Source organism: Eschrichtius robustus, chromosome 8, assembly GCF_028021215.1.
Source record: "Eschrichtius robustus isolate mEscRob2 chromosome 8, mEscRob2.pri, whole genome shotgun sequence".
Lineage (NCBI taxonomy): Eukaryota > Metazoa > Chordata > Mammalia > Artiodactyla > Eschrichtiidae > Eschrichtius > Eschrichtius robustus.
The window spans coordinates 125,365,964-125,384,380 of NC_090831.1; the positions used below are offsets into that span (position 1 = coordinate 125,365,964).

Genomic DNA, 18,417 nt, shown 5'->3' on the forward strand with positions numbered 1-18,417 from the left:
TCAGATTCAGAGATGACCAAGATCACAGGTACAGAAGCTAAAAATAAGATGGGATCCGATACACAGGATTCCCTCATTGTTACTAAAGTAATATACTGCTGACTGGTTGGCACAGCATCCTAAAAAACAAAAACTCTCAAATTTACCTGTAGTGAGTTCAGCCATCTCCACTTCATCACCTGGCTGTAATGGATCCATCTCAGCTAAGTGTTTGCAATACATACAGATGTACTCTTCTTTGAGCTGAGAATCCAGTTCATGATCTGTCGGTTTGTCACATTCTAAGTGAACCCATCTGTGACGATAAATATATTTAAATAAAATTTTCTAATTTAAAGTCAAATGAATATTTAGGGAAATGAGAGATAATTGCTGAAAAACTGGATATAGGAAGGGGTAAGGATGGAAGAAGAGAGGTTATAGGGGTTAGCAATTGAAGATTCTAGAAAAGGAGCTGTCATTTTTGGATGTCATCACAGGTGTTGACTTTTTTTTTTTTTTTTTAACTATTTACTCTTTACTTTTCCCTCTTAATGCTTGTTTCTGGTCTTGTCTTATTTTTTGCCCACTTACATCGTTATGCCTTTCAGACTCATAAAAACACACTTTAATTCCATCTATAACGGCACTCAGTACTGAAAGGATTACTGGAATGACAAAAGCTTGGATCTCAAAATACATGGCAGAGCAGATGATCACATGGACAGAAGAACTGACAAACGAATGGAATAACTATATCTTCTTACCTTTTGCACATATTACAATGAAGCATGTCTTTCTGCAATTCTGGATGGTAGCACTTCCCACAGAAAGGACATAAGTTATCCTGCTGTTGGTAACAACTGTCACATACCAGGCAATTGTGGTGCCACTGAGAACTAGATCGTGTGCCACACTCTACACATATTCTGCAATTCTAAACACCAGGAAAAATGAAAACAGAAACAGTTTGTTATGCATTTGTACTGCAGTTCTGGTGTAGCCCTTTTTTAAAAATCAGTGAAACATTTGTAGATTATATATTAAGCTTTAATTTTTATGACACTAATTTAGGGTGTATGTTTTTGAAAAAGAAGTTTGTTTTGAACATCTGATGAGATATCACTCAATTTACACTGAAACCTCCTGGAAAGTGTAAATAGTGGATAGAGACATCCAAGAAAACATAAATTGGGAAGGAATAAAACCAAGAACGTAGCAATCCAAACTTCAAAAAAGAAACACATTCCAGAATCAGGAAGTATCTAATGCTGAATAAGTCTACTCAACTCACTACTCCGAAAGCAAAATGGTCCTGCTAGGGAATTCTGTTTGTTTATGGGTAGCTTAGAAACTAAAAACAAGAATTCACACTAAGGAAATATAACCCACTCCAAATGATTAGGTGTCTGAAATTGTGAAAATAACCACTCAACATCAAAATCCAATTATGGCTTCTCATATTTTCAGAAGAGAGAGGCACTACCCTTAGCAAAGCAGAACTGCTGATGTGCAAGGCCTGGCAGAGGCCAGCCAAACCTCCTTCTGCGCCTGTGAGCTAGGCTGCCTTAAAATCCTGGGCACAAGGCTGACAAATTGTGGGACTCTCATTACCCACCCACCCCCAACTTTGCAATCTAAAGCACCAATAAAAAAGGAACTTTATCTTTTTGAGCTGCTGGTTATCTTTTGCTACAAAAGAGATGCTCACTGAAAAAGAGAAACTAGCATGAACCACAGATCTGCTAAAGTCTTACAGATTTAAAACGGAGGTACTCATAAATACTGATGACAAAATCCTAAGTAAAATGTTAGCAAACAGACTCCAATAGCAAATCAAGAAAATCATAAACCATATCCAAGAGGAGTTTATACAAAAATGCAAGTATGGTTAAATATTAGAAAACCTACTAATAAAATCTAACATATTATTAGGTCTGAGGAGAGAAGATAAATTATTTCACTAGATGCTGAAAAGACCTTTGGAAAAAAATTAAAATCCATTCCTAATAAAAAAAAAACTTCCGAGAAAATTAAAATGGGTAGGTATTTCCTTAATGTGATATACACATATACCTCAATTCTAAAGCCAGCATTTTGTTTAACTGGGGAACCCTAGAGGCATTCCCACTAAGGTCAGAAATAAAGCAAGGATGCCTACTATCTCCACTACTATTTAACATGGTTCTGAACCAATGTAAACAGTAAAACAAATGAAAACAGAGGCAAAACAGGAAAAGAAGAAATAAAACTATTTGTAGATGACAAGATAGCATACTTGGAAAATCCTAGAGAATGTATCACAAATTTAATAAAAGAATTTAACGAAGTAGCAGGATATAAAATTAGCAATGAAAATTCAATAGAATTCACATACACAAATAATAACCAGTTAAAAGATATAATGAATGGGAAAATCCCATTTATAACATCAACAAAATAGAGACAACTTTTAAGAATAAACTTAAGAAATGTCCAAAACCTACACAAAGAAAATTAGAAAACATTCCTAGAAGACACTAAATTAGACTTGAACAGATGCAAAGACACACCTTGTTCTTCGTTAGGATGTCCTAACATCAAGATTTCACTATCAATGAATAAATTTAAAGTGACCTGATAAAAATTCCAGTGACGTTTTTCACAGAGCCTAAGGTTCATATGGAAAAATAAACGACAAAAACAGCTAGGAAAAATGTGAAATAGAAAAGATCTGATGGAGGACCATGACTACCAGATACTGCAAAGCCTCTATAGTTAAAACGGTATGGTATTGGCTCATGAAGATAGAAAGACAGAGCAATGGAACAGACAAGAAATTCCAGAAATAAACCCAACTAAATCTAAAACTCTAGTCTGGAATCTCAAGTCACTGAGTCAAAGACTGTCTTTTTAGTGAATGGATTTTGGACAACTGGATAGCCAACTGGGAAAAGATAATTCATACCATATAGAAGCATCAACTAAAAATGGATTAGAGCTAAATGTAAAAAATAACATAAAAACTAGAAGAAAATATGAACTCTCCTATAGCCTCAGTATAGGAAAAGGCTTTCTAATTTTAACTCAAAAGTCCAAAAGCAATAGAAGACTGATAAATCTGACTATATAAAAATAAACTTTTGCATGGCAAAAAATAACACAGGCAAAGCTAAAAGGCAAACAACAAACTGGAAGAAAAGATGTGCACCGTATAACACAGCTGAAGGCCTTATATCCCAACTATACAAGGAGCTCTTAGACTGTGGGGTCATCAAAATCTTCAAGAGTAACAGGCAACACACAAGAACAGACAACTCACAAAAAGGGGTAAAAAACGACCCCTAAACACAGGAAAAAATGACCAGCTTCACTCAAAAGAGAGAAGAAAATTAGACTACACTGAGATAACATTTTTCACTCATAAGACAGGCAAAAATCAAAAGCTGAACATGACAGCCTGTTGGCAAGGATGTAGAAAAGAAGTTCTCTCATGCATGAGTGGTGGCAAAAGGAACAGCTGCAAGTCCCATGAAAGGGAATGTGACGATACCTAACAAAATTACATACGCATTTACCCCCGAGCCAGTAATCCTACTACTAGAAATTTATTCTAGAGATTCGCTCCCAGCACTTCAAAAACCCATATGCACAAAGTTACTGACTACAGAATCACTTCTAATGTAAAATATTGGAAACTACCTAAATATTCAAGCATAGGACATTGGTTGAAAAACTATGGTTCAAATAAACAGAAGAAAAAAAGAAAGAGAGAGAGAGAGGGAGGGAGGGAGGGAGGGAGGAAGAAAGAAAGGGAGAAAGAGAAAGAACGAGAGAGAGAGAGAGAGAGAGAGGAAGGAAGGGAGGAAGGAAGGGAGGAAGGGAGGGAGAGGAATGAGGAAGATCTCTATGAACTGATATGAAGTGACTTCCAGATTTTAAGTTAAAAAAAAGCAACATGCAAAACAGCACATATGCTACCTTCAGTGTAGAAAAGAGAAACAAAAATGTATTTGCTTATCATTACAAAAAAATACAGGAAGGATGAATCAGAAATTTTTGGAAGCGTGTTAATATCCTATGTATTTTTAAAAATTAAATCAATAAGAAAAGAATGGGGAATTTTAAAAAAAACCAAAATCTTCAATAACAGGCAAAACACAAGGATTCTTACTATACGAGAATGGATATGTAAGAATGTGAGAAGGCAAAGAACTCAGCAGGAGGGATCAGAATTGGAGGTATTGGTGTAAATTCATTATTTATAAATGATGTACATGTGTGAGTATACGCATACTTATGTGTGTATTCGTAGATATGCATATGTGTAAATGTATACACATGCATGTATTTCCTGCCTCATCTGCTGAAAGTACAAAGAAGCAAACACCCCCAGAGCAATGGGCACACCTAGCACCCAATCTTCACTAAAGGAACTTGGCCTATTTATAGAGAAGAGGACAGATTCCAGGGCTAGGGCAGGGAGGTGTAAGATGATTTTGGAGTATCTTGTTATGCCCAAATGTAATGAAGTGCTTAATGGTGAGGGCGTGCCACAAAGACATAGGAGCCAGCTTGAAAAGGATATCAAAGGCAAAACTGGACAATTTGAGCACAAAACAAATTAGGTACAGTAATAAATTATAAATTATTGATAATAACAAGAATTCATGAGTCAATACTGACAATATATACATAATTTTAACATGTGAAAGAAGGGAGGGTTCTTGCTTACAACAGAATGCAGGGGGCTGACCGGTAAATGTGAAGTTAGAAAAGCATCATTTTACAAACAACAGGTAAAAACTGTATCAGGCATTGGTTCCTATAATCTTGGAGAAAATTCTGAGGAGCAACAAGATATCTGCAAGGTATTAAAGTGTCTCCTCACATACTGTTTTACTAGATAGAAGAGAGAGAAAGAAAACAGTGGAGAAACTTTACAGCAGCTTGACCAGATTATCAGAATTCACATCACCTATGAGGGAGAGATAAACATCAGGTGCATCCAGCTGAAAGCCTGAGAAGGGCACATCATCACTTATGCAATATTCTGCCCCAAGAATGAATAACTCTCTATATAATCATGAGGAAATATCAGACAAAGACAAAATAAGGAAAGTTCTATTTGTGATTTAAAGAAAACAAAACAAAACAAACAAACAAAAACCAGGTATGTGAGGAAAAACTCTATTATTCAAAACTGTCAATATCAAAAAAGACAAAGAAGGGCTAAAGAAATTTTCCAGATTAAAGGACTCAAAAGAAACATGACAACTAAATGGAATACCTGAGCCTAGACTATCCTGGAACCTACACAGGAGGAGGGAAATGCTATATGGGACATTAGATCAAGTGACAAATTGAAATATGGATGGTAGATTAGATATATTGATGTAAATGTATGGGGTGATAATAGTGCTGTGATTATGTAAGAATATTCCTATTATTAGGAAATACACATTTAAGTATTTAGGGGTAAAGGGAACACTGTGTATAACTTACCCTCAAAAGGGTTCAGGGCAAAAAAACATACATGGGGCGGGGAGGAGGGGGAAAGGGCATGGATGACAATACTGAAATCCTAACAACAGGTGAATCTAGGTAAATGGCATATGGGTATTATTTTTATTTTTCCAACTTTTAAAGTTTGAAATTATTTCCAAATAAAGCCTTTTAAAACGCATCATATACCAACACATCAGCATTCTTGAAAGAGAAACAGAGAAAAGAAACCTATGGGACAATGACCGGTATATAACGAAGTTCCTAAAAAGGTCACCCTTACTTCAGTGCAAGCAGCCTCGCTAGACTGACACCATTCCTGGGAAGGCACACCTATCTGCCTCTGCACCTCCAGCCTGCACCACAGTGTTTGCATTTGACTAAAGACTATAAAGAACTATGAAAGAATTTAACAGTAGAGAAAGAGTATCATTCTTCAAACTGAAAAGAAGATAAGCATTCCTATGAGAAACTCCGTGAGAATCGAGCACTTACTTTAGGCATTATGCTGAGCACTTTACAGGCATCATCTCGCTAAATCCAACACCCCTGTGAGGTTAAGTACTATTAACTACATGATGAAACACAGCTTACAGAAGTCAAATAATTTGCCAAAGATCCTATATTTAGTAACTGGAAAACCTGAGATTTGACTCCACAGCCTAATCTTTTTAATCACTTTATAATACCTCCATAGAACAAAATAAAACACACACACTATCCACTCGTATTCTCAGCTGTATAATAAATAATTCTGTCACGTGAAAGAGAACAGCAGACTAAAACGGAAAGCAAATTAGTAAGGGCAGGACAAAAAGAAGCCAGAGAACAACCCTGAGAAATAAACTCGGAATTCTGAACACATTTTCCAAAATAATGAAAACCACAACAAAGAAAATAATGAATTAAAGCAGGAAACAAAATCACCTAGATGTTAGTAAAGATTATTAAAGAGAATGTAAAGAAAGTAAATATTTTTTAAAAAGGTGAATTTAACCAACACTTCCCTAGACCTTTCCACGGGCCTAAAGGGAGAATGACAATGGTCGATATGTTTCAGACAACACTAATTAGTGTAGAACCATGATAGATACATCCTGGAAGCAAATCCAAATAACTGAACAAAAATAAAGATCTCATGGCCTTCAAGCAGAAAAACAATTAACTAATTAAACTAAAAACAAAACAAACTTCTGTAATTCCATAAACTGGGAAAAAACAGGAAAAAAAAAAGTATTCAGAGTAAAAAAAAAAAAGTTGTAATGCAAAACTATACCAAACCAAGTTCTTCTGGTAGTTTGAAGGCAACAATCTCTTTCAGGTTTGCAAGATTCCAGAATATTTACAATTCTTTTACAGAAGTGCATAACCAAGTCTCCAAAAGATTGGGGGTGAGATGAGGTTGGAATTCACAGAAGATCCCTCCCTCCCCAAAGAAAAAGTCTATAGTCTGGGTCAACTTAGAGAGGAGGGAGAAAACTTCTGATTTCTTCATTTTCAATGGCAAGTGGGGGGGGGGTGATTTTTAATATTTTCAACATTTATAACTTAATATGCATAAGATATAAGATTTGAATTACAAATCACTACAGGGAATAAAAGGAACTGAAAAACAGAAAGGAAATTAAAAGAACAGGTTTGTCTTAAAATAGCCAAGCATTTCAATTACATCCATTAGTCTAAATACTTGACTATTAAACCTTTCAAAAGGTACAGTTAAAATGACACAGAAGGATCCAAAATGAAAACAAGATCACATTCAACTGGTAAACTAAAACCCCACTCAGCCATATTTGTCAGGCAAAGCAAAATATCTGGTCTCCCCCTCCCTCCCCAAAAAAGGGCATTACACAATATAAAGAGAATAGTTTTACACTGATAAAAAGCACAATGTATCAACATTAGCCTGATCTACTTGCTAAATAACCAGCACAAGTTTAAATGCAAGGAGAAATTGGTATGAGAAATTACAAGAGTCGATTTTATCTACGCCATAATACACTGTTGAATCAGTCAAAAAATATGGAAAAAGAACTTCATCTAATTAAATGAAATTAATAAACACAAATACTACAGCTTTAAAGTCACTATGTCAAGCATCCAAATATATGTCAAAAAGAAAACTACACTAGTTAAATTATCTGATTCAATACAATTAAAGCAGAAACTAATGTGTTTAAGCACAACCTAAAATAAGAAAGATAAAGTCAAATGTGAATAGATATAAAGTTACCAATACAACAAATATGAGTGCAGCCAAAGTTATAATCAAAGGTAAATTTATAGTCTTAAATATCCTTTTTTCCTTAGGAAAGTGAAGAAAACGAATTACGAATTCAACTTCCTATTTCAAAAAAGTAAAAGAGGTGCGGTAGAGGAGATAAAAGTAATAAACATACAAATCCATCCGACGGCAGGTTTTTTTCTTAGACCAAGAACCACGCCAAGAGAGAACGCGCGGAAGCATCCCGTCCGGCCGCCAGGCACAAACTGCTCACGGGGCCCTCCTCAGCCCCCAGGCTCCTCCCTCCCGGGCGACCTCACCTGAGAACAGTTGCCCCGAGGCGCCTGGTTCCCGGGGAGAAGGCCCCGCCCCTCCAGGCCCCACCCTCGGGCCGAGGCGGGACAGAACTCGCCGCCCTCTGCCCCCCCCGCCCTAGAACCAGGTGCCGCGCCGCCAGTTCCAGGTGCCTCGGCTCGCCGGGGGGCGGGGGTGGGGCGCAGGGGTAAGGCTCCCGCAGCGCCTCCTCCTACCCCTTCACCAACACCCCATCCCTGGGGACCTGCCAGCAAGACCGCCCCCCTTTCCAGGACCCTCCGAGGAGGGCAAGCACCACCACCGCCCACCCCTCCCCTGCTGCAGGCTGCTCCCGGAAGCAGCCTCGGGCTGGCGCCTCCTGGAAGCCTGCGAGCCCAGCTGCGCCGGGGAGCCTCGGCCTCCACCGACCACCTCCGCCACCCGACCCCTCCTGAAGGCCGCCCCACCAGCAGGGGAAGATGCCGAGACCACGACAAACCCGAGCGCAGAGAGAAGGGCAGAGGTTAACAGGATCGCGTTTCTGTGACAAAGGGACTAGAATGTGAGGATGCAGGGAGACCACGAGTGTATTCTTGGTCTGTATGTTTTCTGAGAACTTGAAATATTTCATAGAAATGCTAACTTTAAAAAATATGGGGAATTCCCTGGCACTCCGGTGGTTAGGGTTCAATCCCTCGTGGGGGAACTAAGATCACGCAAGCCAAAAAAAATAAAATAATAAATAAAAATTGTTTTAATTAATACAAAATGTAACTGCATTTAGCATTGGTATTTATTATGATGTTAGTCCCAAGTGCTGTCAAAGACGTGCGAAAGGTACAAGATTTTCCACAGTAGAACCGCGGTGAAAAGAATGAGACGTGCGGACCGCACAGGGATTCGCTCCGCAGCAGTGAGAAGCATCCACGGAGCGAGGAGCTTCTTCATACACATCACCTGACAACAGAAACTGCAAACAGCACACCCGTAACTCATAAACTTCCGTACTTTAGAAATAATTGGATTGATACCCCAATTTACTACAGAGTTCAACTGCGCCATTACGGTGCACCTGTGAACCAAAAGGTTTCTAGAGTTTTTGAGTGGTACCTCATTACATCTGATGTTCAAAGAATTGCTTGGTTGGCACTTTGAGGTCTGATTAGTCTGAACCAGTAAACACAGTCCTGGCTTCATCAAACTATATCTATACAAATACTTATACAAAAGGCATTCTTTGTATGAACATTAGTAAAGACAAAGAATACCTTTCTATTAAACCAGGTCTCGGCAATTTACTTTAAACGCAAAATTATTTGTTAGATTGGGGAGGGGTGAAGAATTGGCAGATTGGGATCGACATATATACACTAATATGTATAAAATGGATAACTAATAAGAACCTGCTGTATAAAAAAATAAAATAAAATTCAAAAAAAATTTTGTTAGATTAAGTTAATATTTATTTTCTAAGTTAAGCCAGTGTAATTACCGTAGATCAAAGAAGTTTATGCCTAACTTCATGTCTATTCTGTGAAATTAAGATTATAATAATAATTTTTAAAAAATAAAACTCAGCCTGGGGGGTATGTAGAGATGGCCCATGGATCTAGAGTCTTTAGTTTCCTAGGATCCAAATCCTAATACAGATGAAAATTAGATTAAGAAATATTCCTTAATTAGTCTAGGGAGAAAAGCACTGTTACTCAAGTTAAGTACAGTATGATAGCACAGGGAGCATAATACATTGGATAAAACATTACAATGTAAGACAGGAAGCCTGAGTTTTAGTCTCTGTTCTGCCTCTGCAAATTAGTAAACCTCCGCAATTCACTTAATCACTAGTCCCTCACCAGTTCTTAATCTAGAATTTATTAGTTTACCTGTAGAGATTTCAAAGGAAGCAAATTAACTACTTTTATGATTGACTCATCCTAGAGAACATTCAAAGAAAAGTCACAGTAAATATTGTTTCTAAACATCTTCCTAACAGGAAAAAAAAATTAGTTTTATTCAGTCAGTTGGGAATTGAAGGTAAACTTGAGTTATTCTTACCTTCTACTTTCACTTTAAGAATTTAAATATTTTGTCCTTCCAAGGACAGACAATTCTAAAATTTGCTGTTGTTTACCTGGTACTATACTAGCTCTGCCCAGTAGGTTGAGTTGTCAGCCAACCCACAGGGTTTAGAGATGCAGGCGACAGAGCCTCAATAAATTCCTCAGGAAGTTTAGAGAGGCCAGAATGGAATACCTCAAGGTCGCAAAGATGCAAATACCAAAATAGACGGAAAAGGGGAGAAACACTGACTAAAAGAATATCCAGAAAAAATTTAAAATAGCTGAAAATACATCTTAAAAGCATCCCACCAAGCAGAAAGACTGATATCTTAAGTAATAAAAAAGAAGTGGAAAAATGTCTATAGATCCTAACTTTCAAAACCCCAAAGAAACTTTACACAGCATCTAAAAAACCAGATATCTAAGTCAGTAAGCACTTACTAAAGCTACCATGGGGGAGGAACAATATACATACACATATGCATATATGATATGATTCCAAATATTTAATACAAGTTTATACATAAATACATACACACATAAATATATATACACATATAAAATCACAGTAAAATCATCTAAAAGCCAATCTGATCAAAATGTAATCTGCTTTATTTCTGGATTTTAAATTAATAGATTTTAAAAATACACGTTTCAGTATCCACATAAAAGGATACTACCTATTTCAAAGAGTTTCAAAGATTAAAGATGAATCACTAAAACACAATTTCTAAGCCATGAAGCACCATACATTTGTTAGTTAACAGGTTCATAGCAGCATTTTTTATAGCAGCCTAAAATTGTCAGCAAACCAAATGTTCACCAACAGGTGATTCAATAAACAAATCGTGGTACCTCCACTCTTCAGCAATAAAAAGGAATCACTACTGGTATGTGCAACAATATGGGTGACTCTCAAAATAATTATGCTGAGTTTAACCCACCACCCCCCCGCAAAAAAGAAAAGGGTATATACTATCCGACATCACTTATATAAAGTTCTAGAAAATGCAAACTAATCTATGGTGAGAGAAAGCAGACTGCCTGGAAGACAGAAGGGAGTAGGGCAGGGAACAGTCAGAACGGAGGAAATCTCAAGGGGCACCAGGAAACCTCTAGGGGTGATGAATATGTTCATTATCTTGAAGGTGATGATGGTTTCATGAGTGAAAACGTGTCAAATTAAATTATAGACTTTAAATGTGTGCAGTTTACTGTATATCAATTATACATCAATAAAGTTTTCTTTTTAAGTTGAAGATCTGAATAGGTATCCGATTTGTCTGCCCTATATAAAAAACATACATATCTTTTTTTTCTTAAAAAAATAAACAACTTACTTTGCATTTCCAGCCATTGGTTGGTACTGATTTCATAACTGGTTGAAGACAAAAAGTATGATACCCTTTGTCACACGTATCACACACTAGCATCTTGCTATCTTCTCCCGATTGTCTAAAAAATAAGATAGCATTAATGATGCCTTATCTTTAAACTTATGTTTGTAACATAAGTAATCATGAAAAGAATCTGTCCTGGGAACTGCCCAGTTCATAAATACCCTCCGTCTCTGTTTTCTCTACGCACAGATAATGACAGAGTTAACCCTCTAGAGGATGAGACAGAAATCTTCCAAAGGTCCCTAAAGGATTATCCTTACTGAAGGCCCACCTATGGTGAACCCGCATTAGTCATTTTAGGGTCCTGCAAAGAAGGAGGGGTTAAGGCAAGATGAATGACACTGATCTTTACTTCTTAAACATCCCATGCCCACCCTTTTTGGGGGAAGGAGCTGTAACTGATAGGTGATGCTGCATGGAAAGGAACAAATCTTGGCACGGTGAGTTGGAAGACACTGTCATATAATAAAAAGAGGATCAAATTTGGATCAGACCTACAATTGTGTTCAGACATCTGTTTTTCTAGCTGTGTGACTCCTGAATAACTTAGACTTAGTCCGCTTAGTTTCAGGTACAAAATGTGAATGATAATCAAAGATTACTGTGAGAATTAAATATAATTCTGGCTGAAGAGCTAAGAATATCCATTAAGCAGTAAGTGCTAAATAAATAGATATAAGAATAATAATGTTGTTATAATTATTAAGAATTGTAATTGAAAACCTAAAATCTTCCCCTAAACACTCTTCTGCCCCAAAGATTGGGCCCCTGTCCTGTCCATGATCTCAGCCTTGATTCTTGGCTGTTAATCACTCTCAGATACTAAGAATTTAATTCAAGAGGAGGGGTTAAAGAAAAACTAGGGAATGCAAGAAGAAGAGCTGAGAGAGGAACCGCTGAATAAAACCTGGGGATAAACAGAAGTAAAAAGGAAGATGGGTTAGTTGGCCTCCAGTAATTTCTTATTTAACTTAATAAATTCTACATATAAAATTGCACACTTTGTCTCTTTAGCTACATGGAAAGATCTTGGAGGAAAAGCACTCTTTCTTCAAGCTCTCTTACTCCTTCTCAAGAAGAAGCCAGGCACAGATACAAGGTATCAAATAAATGTTTACAGATATTTTCTTTAATTTTTACCAAAATATAAAAGCACGTGGTCCTATTTATTCCACATAATTCTAAGATATTGATGCTTACTGTTATCAAATTCAATTACAAATAAAACAGACCGAACATGGCAGTGGTGGGCATCATTTCTCCTGATTACAAAAGTCCTCAGCCTGTAAACAATTTGAAGACTGCTGTAGATGCAGGTAACATCCCCAGATTATCATGCTAATTAATTAGTAGCATGAGAAAAAAATAATCACAGAAAAGACTGGAGAAATGACCAAAGGATGGAATAAAACAAATAGGAAAAGATAACCCCATTACAAACATTTAAATGCCATACGATACTTTGTTTCAGAATTATGGTGAAAGTAACTGCCTTTCCCATTGATACAGATTTCTTTTTAAACAGCAGACTAGGTATAAATTGTTCTTCCTGGAATAGAAATTGAAACTTATCACTGATTCTTTGGTTCACTCTAATAACTACTTTCCATAGTTAGAGGTTTATTTTCCTATTAAATCTCCTCCCCAGTCTCCCTCAGAAAACAAGCTGCTTTTTTTTTTTCTAATGCTTATTTATTTTTAATTGTTAATATCATTCATTTAAAATTGTTGGCAAATTTAAGCTGGCTTTTTAGGCAACCAGAGGAATTTAAATTATTAAAATTAGTTTTTGTTTAGACTTATTTCAAAGTAATATGTTAATAAATATCTAGCAATTTCTAAAGACATGATGAAGTCAGTGTGAATGAATATAGCTGCAGTATGAACAACCTTTATCATTATTACACAAACCTTTAGTACCTAATAATAGGGTCTCTCTTAAACTCAATACACACCTTTGAGTTGAAATTAAAACTTACTTGCAGTTCTGGCACACTTTGCACTCAGGACATTGCCAACCTGCACGTTTTAATGGAGTAACCGCTATATCCAGGCACATTCCATGATAGTGCTGACCACAAGTAGTACAAAAGAACTGATCTAAGAGGTCTCCCGGGCTGTCGCACACTGCACAGTTTGCATCTTCCTTTGCTATAATTAACAGTAAAACAACGAAATTGTTGTATAAGAATTTAATATTTTTCTGGCTTTACAGTTTAAAAATCACTTGAAGGGAATTTTCATGGTAAATCTTTCAGACACTTGAAATTATCCACATTGAACTGATATCCAATCAGAATAAGGTCTCAATTAAAACATTATAATATCTTTAATCTAAATTTAATCACATTAAATTTAATCATATAGTTTTGCAATGATCTGTACCTACATCTACTTGAGACCATAAGCAGTTCTTATTTAATTTTATATCCCTAATACCAATGATATGCTGGGCACCTAGTTAATGTTCAATATATGCTTGCTGAAAAGAACCAAAAAGGAAAATATCAACTGAGAGACGCTTTGCAGTGCAAAAATAAACATTTTTATTTGAGTGTTAAATAGGTTTTGAAATTAACAAAATCAGAGACAAAATTAAGAAATGTTAATATCAAGTAGATTAAGATGCTTCTTAAGCATAAACACTAATTTTTATTCAAGTCAAATAAGGGTTTTTTAATACTGGAAAATATATGAGGGAGAACATTAAAGACGGAAGCTACATATTCATACACAAATACAATACTTCGTATACTAATTCTATATTCATCTATATTAATTGCCAGTTGTAAAAAAAATTATGGACATCGTCTATCACTAAATGTGGATTAAAAGGAATGGCACTTTTTAACAGTTCTTGTACCATCTAAAATAAAAAAGAAATGTAAGAATAAACTGGCTTGCCAAGTACACAAACTCATGCATATTACAATATAATAAGGAAAAGAATGTATTCTAAAATCATACCAATTTGATGATATATACAAATATGTCTGTAACTGACACTTAATGTTCTCAACTAAATGGTCTGATTATCAGCTGATTGTCCTAGGGCTGTTTTAAATTGTACATATGATTTTTTTTTTTTCCTCTTTCGCTTTTTGAAGATTTGGTCAGTCCTCTCTGGCTATAAGCCCTTTCTACCTGCTTTCTTTCCCCAGTCAAGTATCTTGAAACAGAGTAATAATCTATTCCTTTTCCTTACACCAAGAGTTGGCAAACTGGTTTTGTGGGCCATAGAAGTCTTTGGCATACAGAGTTTTTGTTTTTATTTGAGAGTCCTTTTAAAGTGGTAAAAAAACATTTGCAGTTTGAGGGCAGAACACAAACAGGCCCTAGGACGCATCCAGACTGTAAGCCGGGCCCCTGGTGGCTCCTCAGCCACCGGCTCATCTGAAGCTACTTTGATGAGGCCACCAGTGGCCTATGAAATCCCGTGGTTACTTTTGAGGTCTTACCTTATTTGCCATCTGCAGCATTTACATCCACGCCCACACTGAAATTTCCCACCTTGACTGACTTCTATGATGGCAGCTTTCTCCAGATTTCTCCTTAGGCTCCCCATGCCTCCGATCTCCTCCTGCTGTGCTGGCTTTTGTACCTCCACAAGCCCTCTAAATGCTGGAGTCTCTTAGGAGTCCATCCTCTTCCATCTTTTCTAATTCCCCATGGTTTTTCTTTGTAATCACATCAATTCCTACATCATAAACCACCACCACAATTCCCAGATCTCTATCACCAGCCCCAAACTTCTTTCTGAACCTCAAAATGTTATTTTCAAGTCTTACTGGACCTCAATAGCCAGGTGTTCTAAAAATACTCAAACTCAACACCTCTAAAGCTTTTTTAAACCTAAACCTCTCCCTTCTTTCTCGACCTGCTGAGTAAAGAAACTTTAGTGTCACTATTGACCCTTAACTCCTCCCTGACCCAACACATCCAATTGGATACCAGTTCTTACTGAGTAAACTTTTTATATATCCTCTTCCATCTGTTTGTACAGTTCAGTCCATCACACTTTGTCTTGGTAACTGCACTTATCTTCTGAATGGAATGCTCGCTTAGGGCTCTGACCTCCTCCCTAAATCAGCTAAACATCCAGAGCAATTTTCTAAAAGTGTTATTATGCCCTGCGTAAATTAAAACTTTATCAATACCTCCTTTCTTGCCTTAAAATAAAAAAATCGAAAATTTCTAGTTTGAGGCAAAAGACGGAGTGGGGGGGCTTATCTCCTTTTCCAACTGAATCTCAGAACATTCACTCTTTCCTGGTCAGATCAAGCAGTCTGCTGTGCATGTAACACAACAGACTGTTCAACCTTTGTGTACTTGTACACATTCTGTTCTTTCTGCCTGTAATTTTATTCCTTTGTTGTGCCACTAGCCCATTCCAAAGAGGCCTTTAAAACTCTTGCTCAGACATAAACCCTGACTATCTAATGCTACCACACCTAAATGCCCATTTAGTTGTTGATTATTCCTTTCCCCATATGCTTAGAAGAAACTGTTATATAATCAATTAATTATAACACAATACCGTGAACCCTTGAAGAGTAGCAACCTTGTCTTTTTCAACTTCATATCCTCAGTTGCCTAGCACAAATCAATTCTTATATTTTAAGCAAAGGAGTTGCTTCTAAAATCATTTTTAAGTGGCCCTTTAAATGATAGGCGTTTAAAAGAAAGCATTAATTTTAAAAATGAAATTACATGTATTAGTTCATTTTTTTAAAATAAAAATGGAAAAACAGAGCAAAGTAGTTTTCTTAATACTAAAAGAGAGTTCCATATTTACTCATTCAAGCTAAGTACATTTAAAAACTAATCTTTGATTTTTGCCTACCCTCAAAACTTACAGAAATTGGGGCAAGTACTGGACTCTATCAGATACTCAGTTCATCTTTCTATTGTAATTTGCCAGGAACACTATCTAAATACTTCTGTGAAACTTTCTAGAGTCTGCTACCCTGCCACTTCAACTTGCCATGGTAGCTACTAGTCACATGTAGCTATTGCACAATGGAAATGTGACTAGTCCAAATTGAGATGTGCTATACATATAAAATGCACTCCGAATTCCAAAGACTTAATAGGAAAAAAATATTAATGTCACTATCTCAAAAATTTTATTAATTACAAGTTGAAATATTAACATTTTGGATATATTGGGTTAAATATGTATTTTTAAAATTAATTTCAAATAAAAAATTTTAACATGACCACTAGAAAAATTAAGATTACATATATTGCTCACATCATATTTCTATTGCACAGCACTGTTTTATACAGCAAAGCTCATTCTGCAACAAGGTTAACTCTGTGTATCACTATAGCAGAGATTACTTCTTATTCTATGACAGTTTCCACCAATTCCTTGATGACAATACTGTCATGTTGTATGATTAGTATGCATCATTTAATAAATTGGGCAAAAAAAAAAAAATCCATGTGATATATTCAGTCCAAAAACATTTACTATGCATTATATAAAAATAATAATAGAAAAAAGTTGGTTCCAACCATTTTTCCAATCTGGGCGAACATACAGAAATATGTAGAAATACTAAAACAGCCTTTTGGAGGGCATGCATTAAGAAGATGACATTACTGGATGGCTTAAGTGTCATGTCAGACATAAGTATATGTACATATACATACATATATGTCTGAAAGCCAAAGAGGCGTTAAGCTTGAAGCAATAATCAAACGACTAAGTGAAAATTTTCTTTAAGCAGTTGGGAAAGCAAAATAGATTGAGTGAAAGACTAAAGCTAAAGACAATTTAAGAGAGGACAGGAGTAAAACCCAGGTTAATTTGGCTCCAAAGATCATGTTCTTTAGTACTAATCAATATTGATGCCCACTGGAAGGGCAAAGAAGGTGAAGAATAAAAGTACAAAGGAAAAGTGCCAGCACAGGCATAGCATGAAGCAGCTAAATGATGTAGGGAAAGCAAGAAAAGAGCAGGAGAAACAGAGAAGCAGCTTTGGACAGGCCACTTCTTCCTAAGTGACAGCTGTGACAAGAGAAGAAATGGAGGAAAAGACAAAAACATGGAGCTTAAATTAGATGGGAGCTTATCATAGATCTGTAAACATGGTCAAGTTGGCAGGTGAGACTACTGCTTAAGAAAGTCTAGACAGCACATAAGAAGAGAAGCACTGGTGAAGAGCAACAGTCTCAAGTCAAATTATTATCAGTGAATTTAAAAAGGACTAAATCAGCATAGCTTTGTAACTTCCATCGACATTATAACTTCCATGGTCTATGTTTCCATCGCTGGCAGGACACTATGCAAGGTGATTTGCCTATCAAAATGGAATCTCTAGAAAGAAAAAGTAAATCATGGATGTTGTCCAGAGAGGCTGGCCCACAGAGTAGGCAGGTAGGTTAAGAAAGAAAGGTCAGGGGGCTGACAGAATTTAAGGTAACAGAAAAGTAGCAGGACTTGGTGTCAAGAGAGACCAGACAGCTAAGAAAATGAGGTAGGAGTTAAAAGTTTAAATGAAGTAAAAGAAGAAAAAGCTGAGTGATGAAAGTAAATACGCTGGGGGAGAGGGAGTGGATTAAGAGATGTAGCATTCCCAGGTTTAAACCTTGCAAAGACTTCTCACTGAAGACAGAATAAAATCCAAACCCCTTCCCCTTGTTTACAAGGCCTACATGATCTAGTCTTTGTTCACCTTGATGTGGTCTCTACTACCCACCTGGGAGACACTAAGTTCCAGACACAGTGACTAGCTGTCTATTCCACAATCACGCCACGCTCCTGCCTCAAGGCCTGCGCAGTAGTTGTTCGCTCAGCCTGGAATGTTGTTTCCTCTGATCTTGCATGGCTGGCTCTCTGCCATTCAGCCTTCCATGAGAGGCAAAATACTACTCAGGAAGTATATGTGGCTATGTCCCTTAGATGGCTATTTAGCGTAAAATTTCCAGGCAAGGTTAGTGTATACTTGCATCATCGTGAAAATAAGGT

The 18,417-nt window shown here is 36.6% G+C and overlaps 1 protein-coding gene across 17 annotated transcripts in view; it reads right to left on the reverse strand.

Moving 5' to 3' along the window:
* The window catches only part of KMT2C (lysine methyltransferase 2C), a 275,662-nt gene that overhangs the window by 108,566 nt on the left and 148,679 nt on the right, over positions 1-18,417 (reverse strand). For all 17 annotated transcript variants that reach the window (XR_011074736.1, XM_068549742.1, XM_068549731.1 and 14 more), the window contains 4 exons: positions 13,421-13,592; positions 11,382-11,496; positions 747-916; positions 147-295 (listed from right to left, as the gene is read on the reverse strand). Coding sequence is in view for 16 of the 17 variants with exons in the window: in XM_068549742.1 (XP_068405843.1) it covers positions 147-295; positions 747-916; positions 11,382-11,496; positions 13,421-13,592 (606 nt within the window). In the remaining variant the exon portion in view is untranslated. The remainder of the gene's footprint in view (positions 1-146; positions 296-746; positions 917-11,381; positions 11,497-13,420; positions 13,593-18,417) is intronic.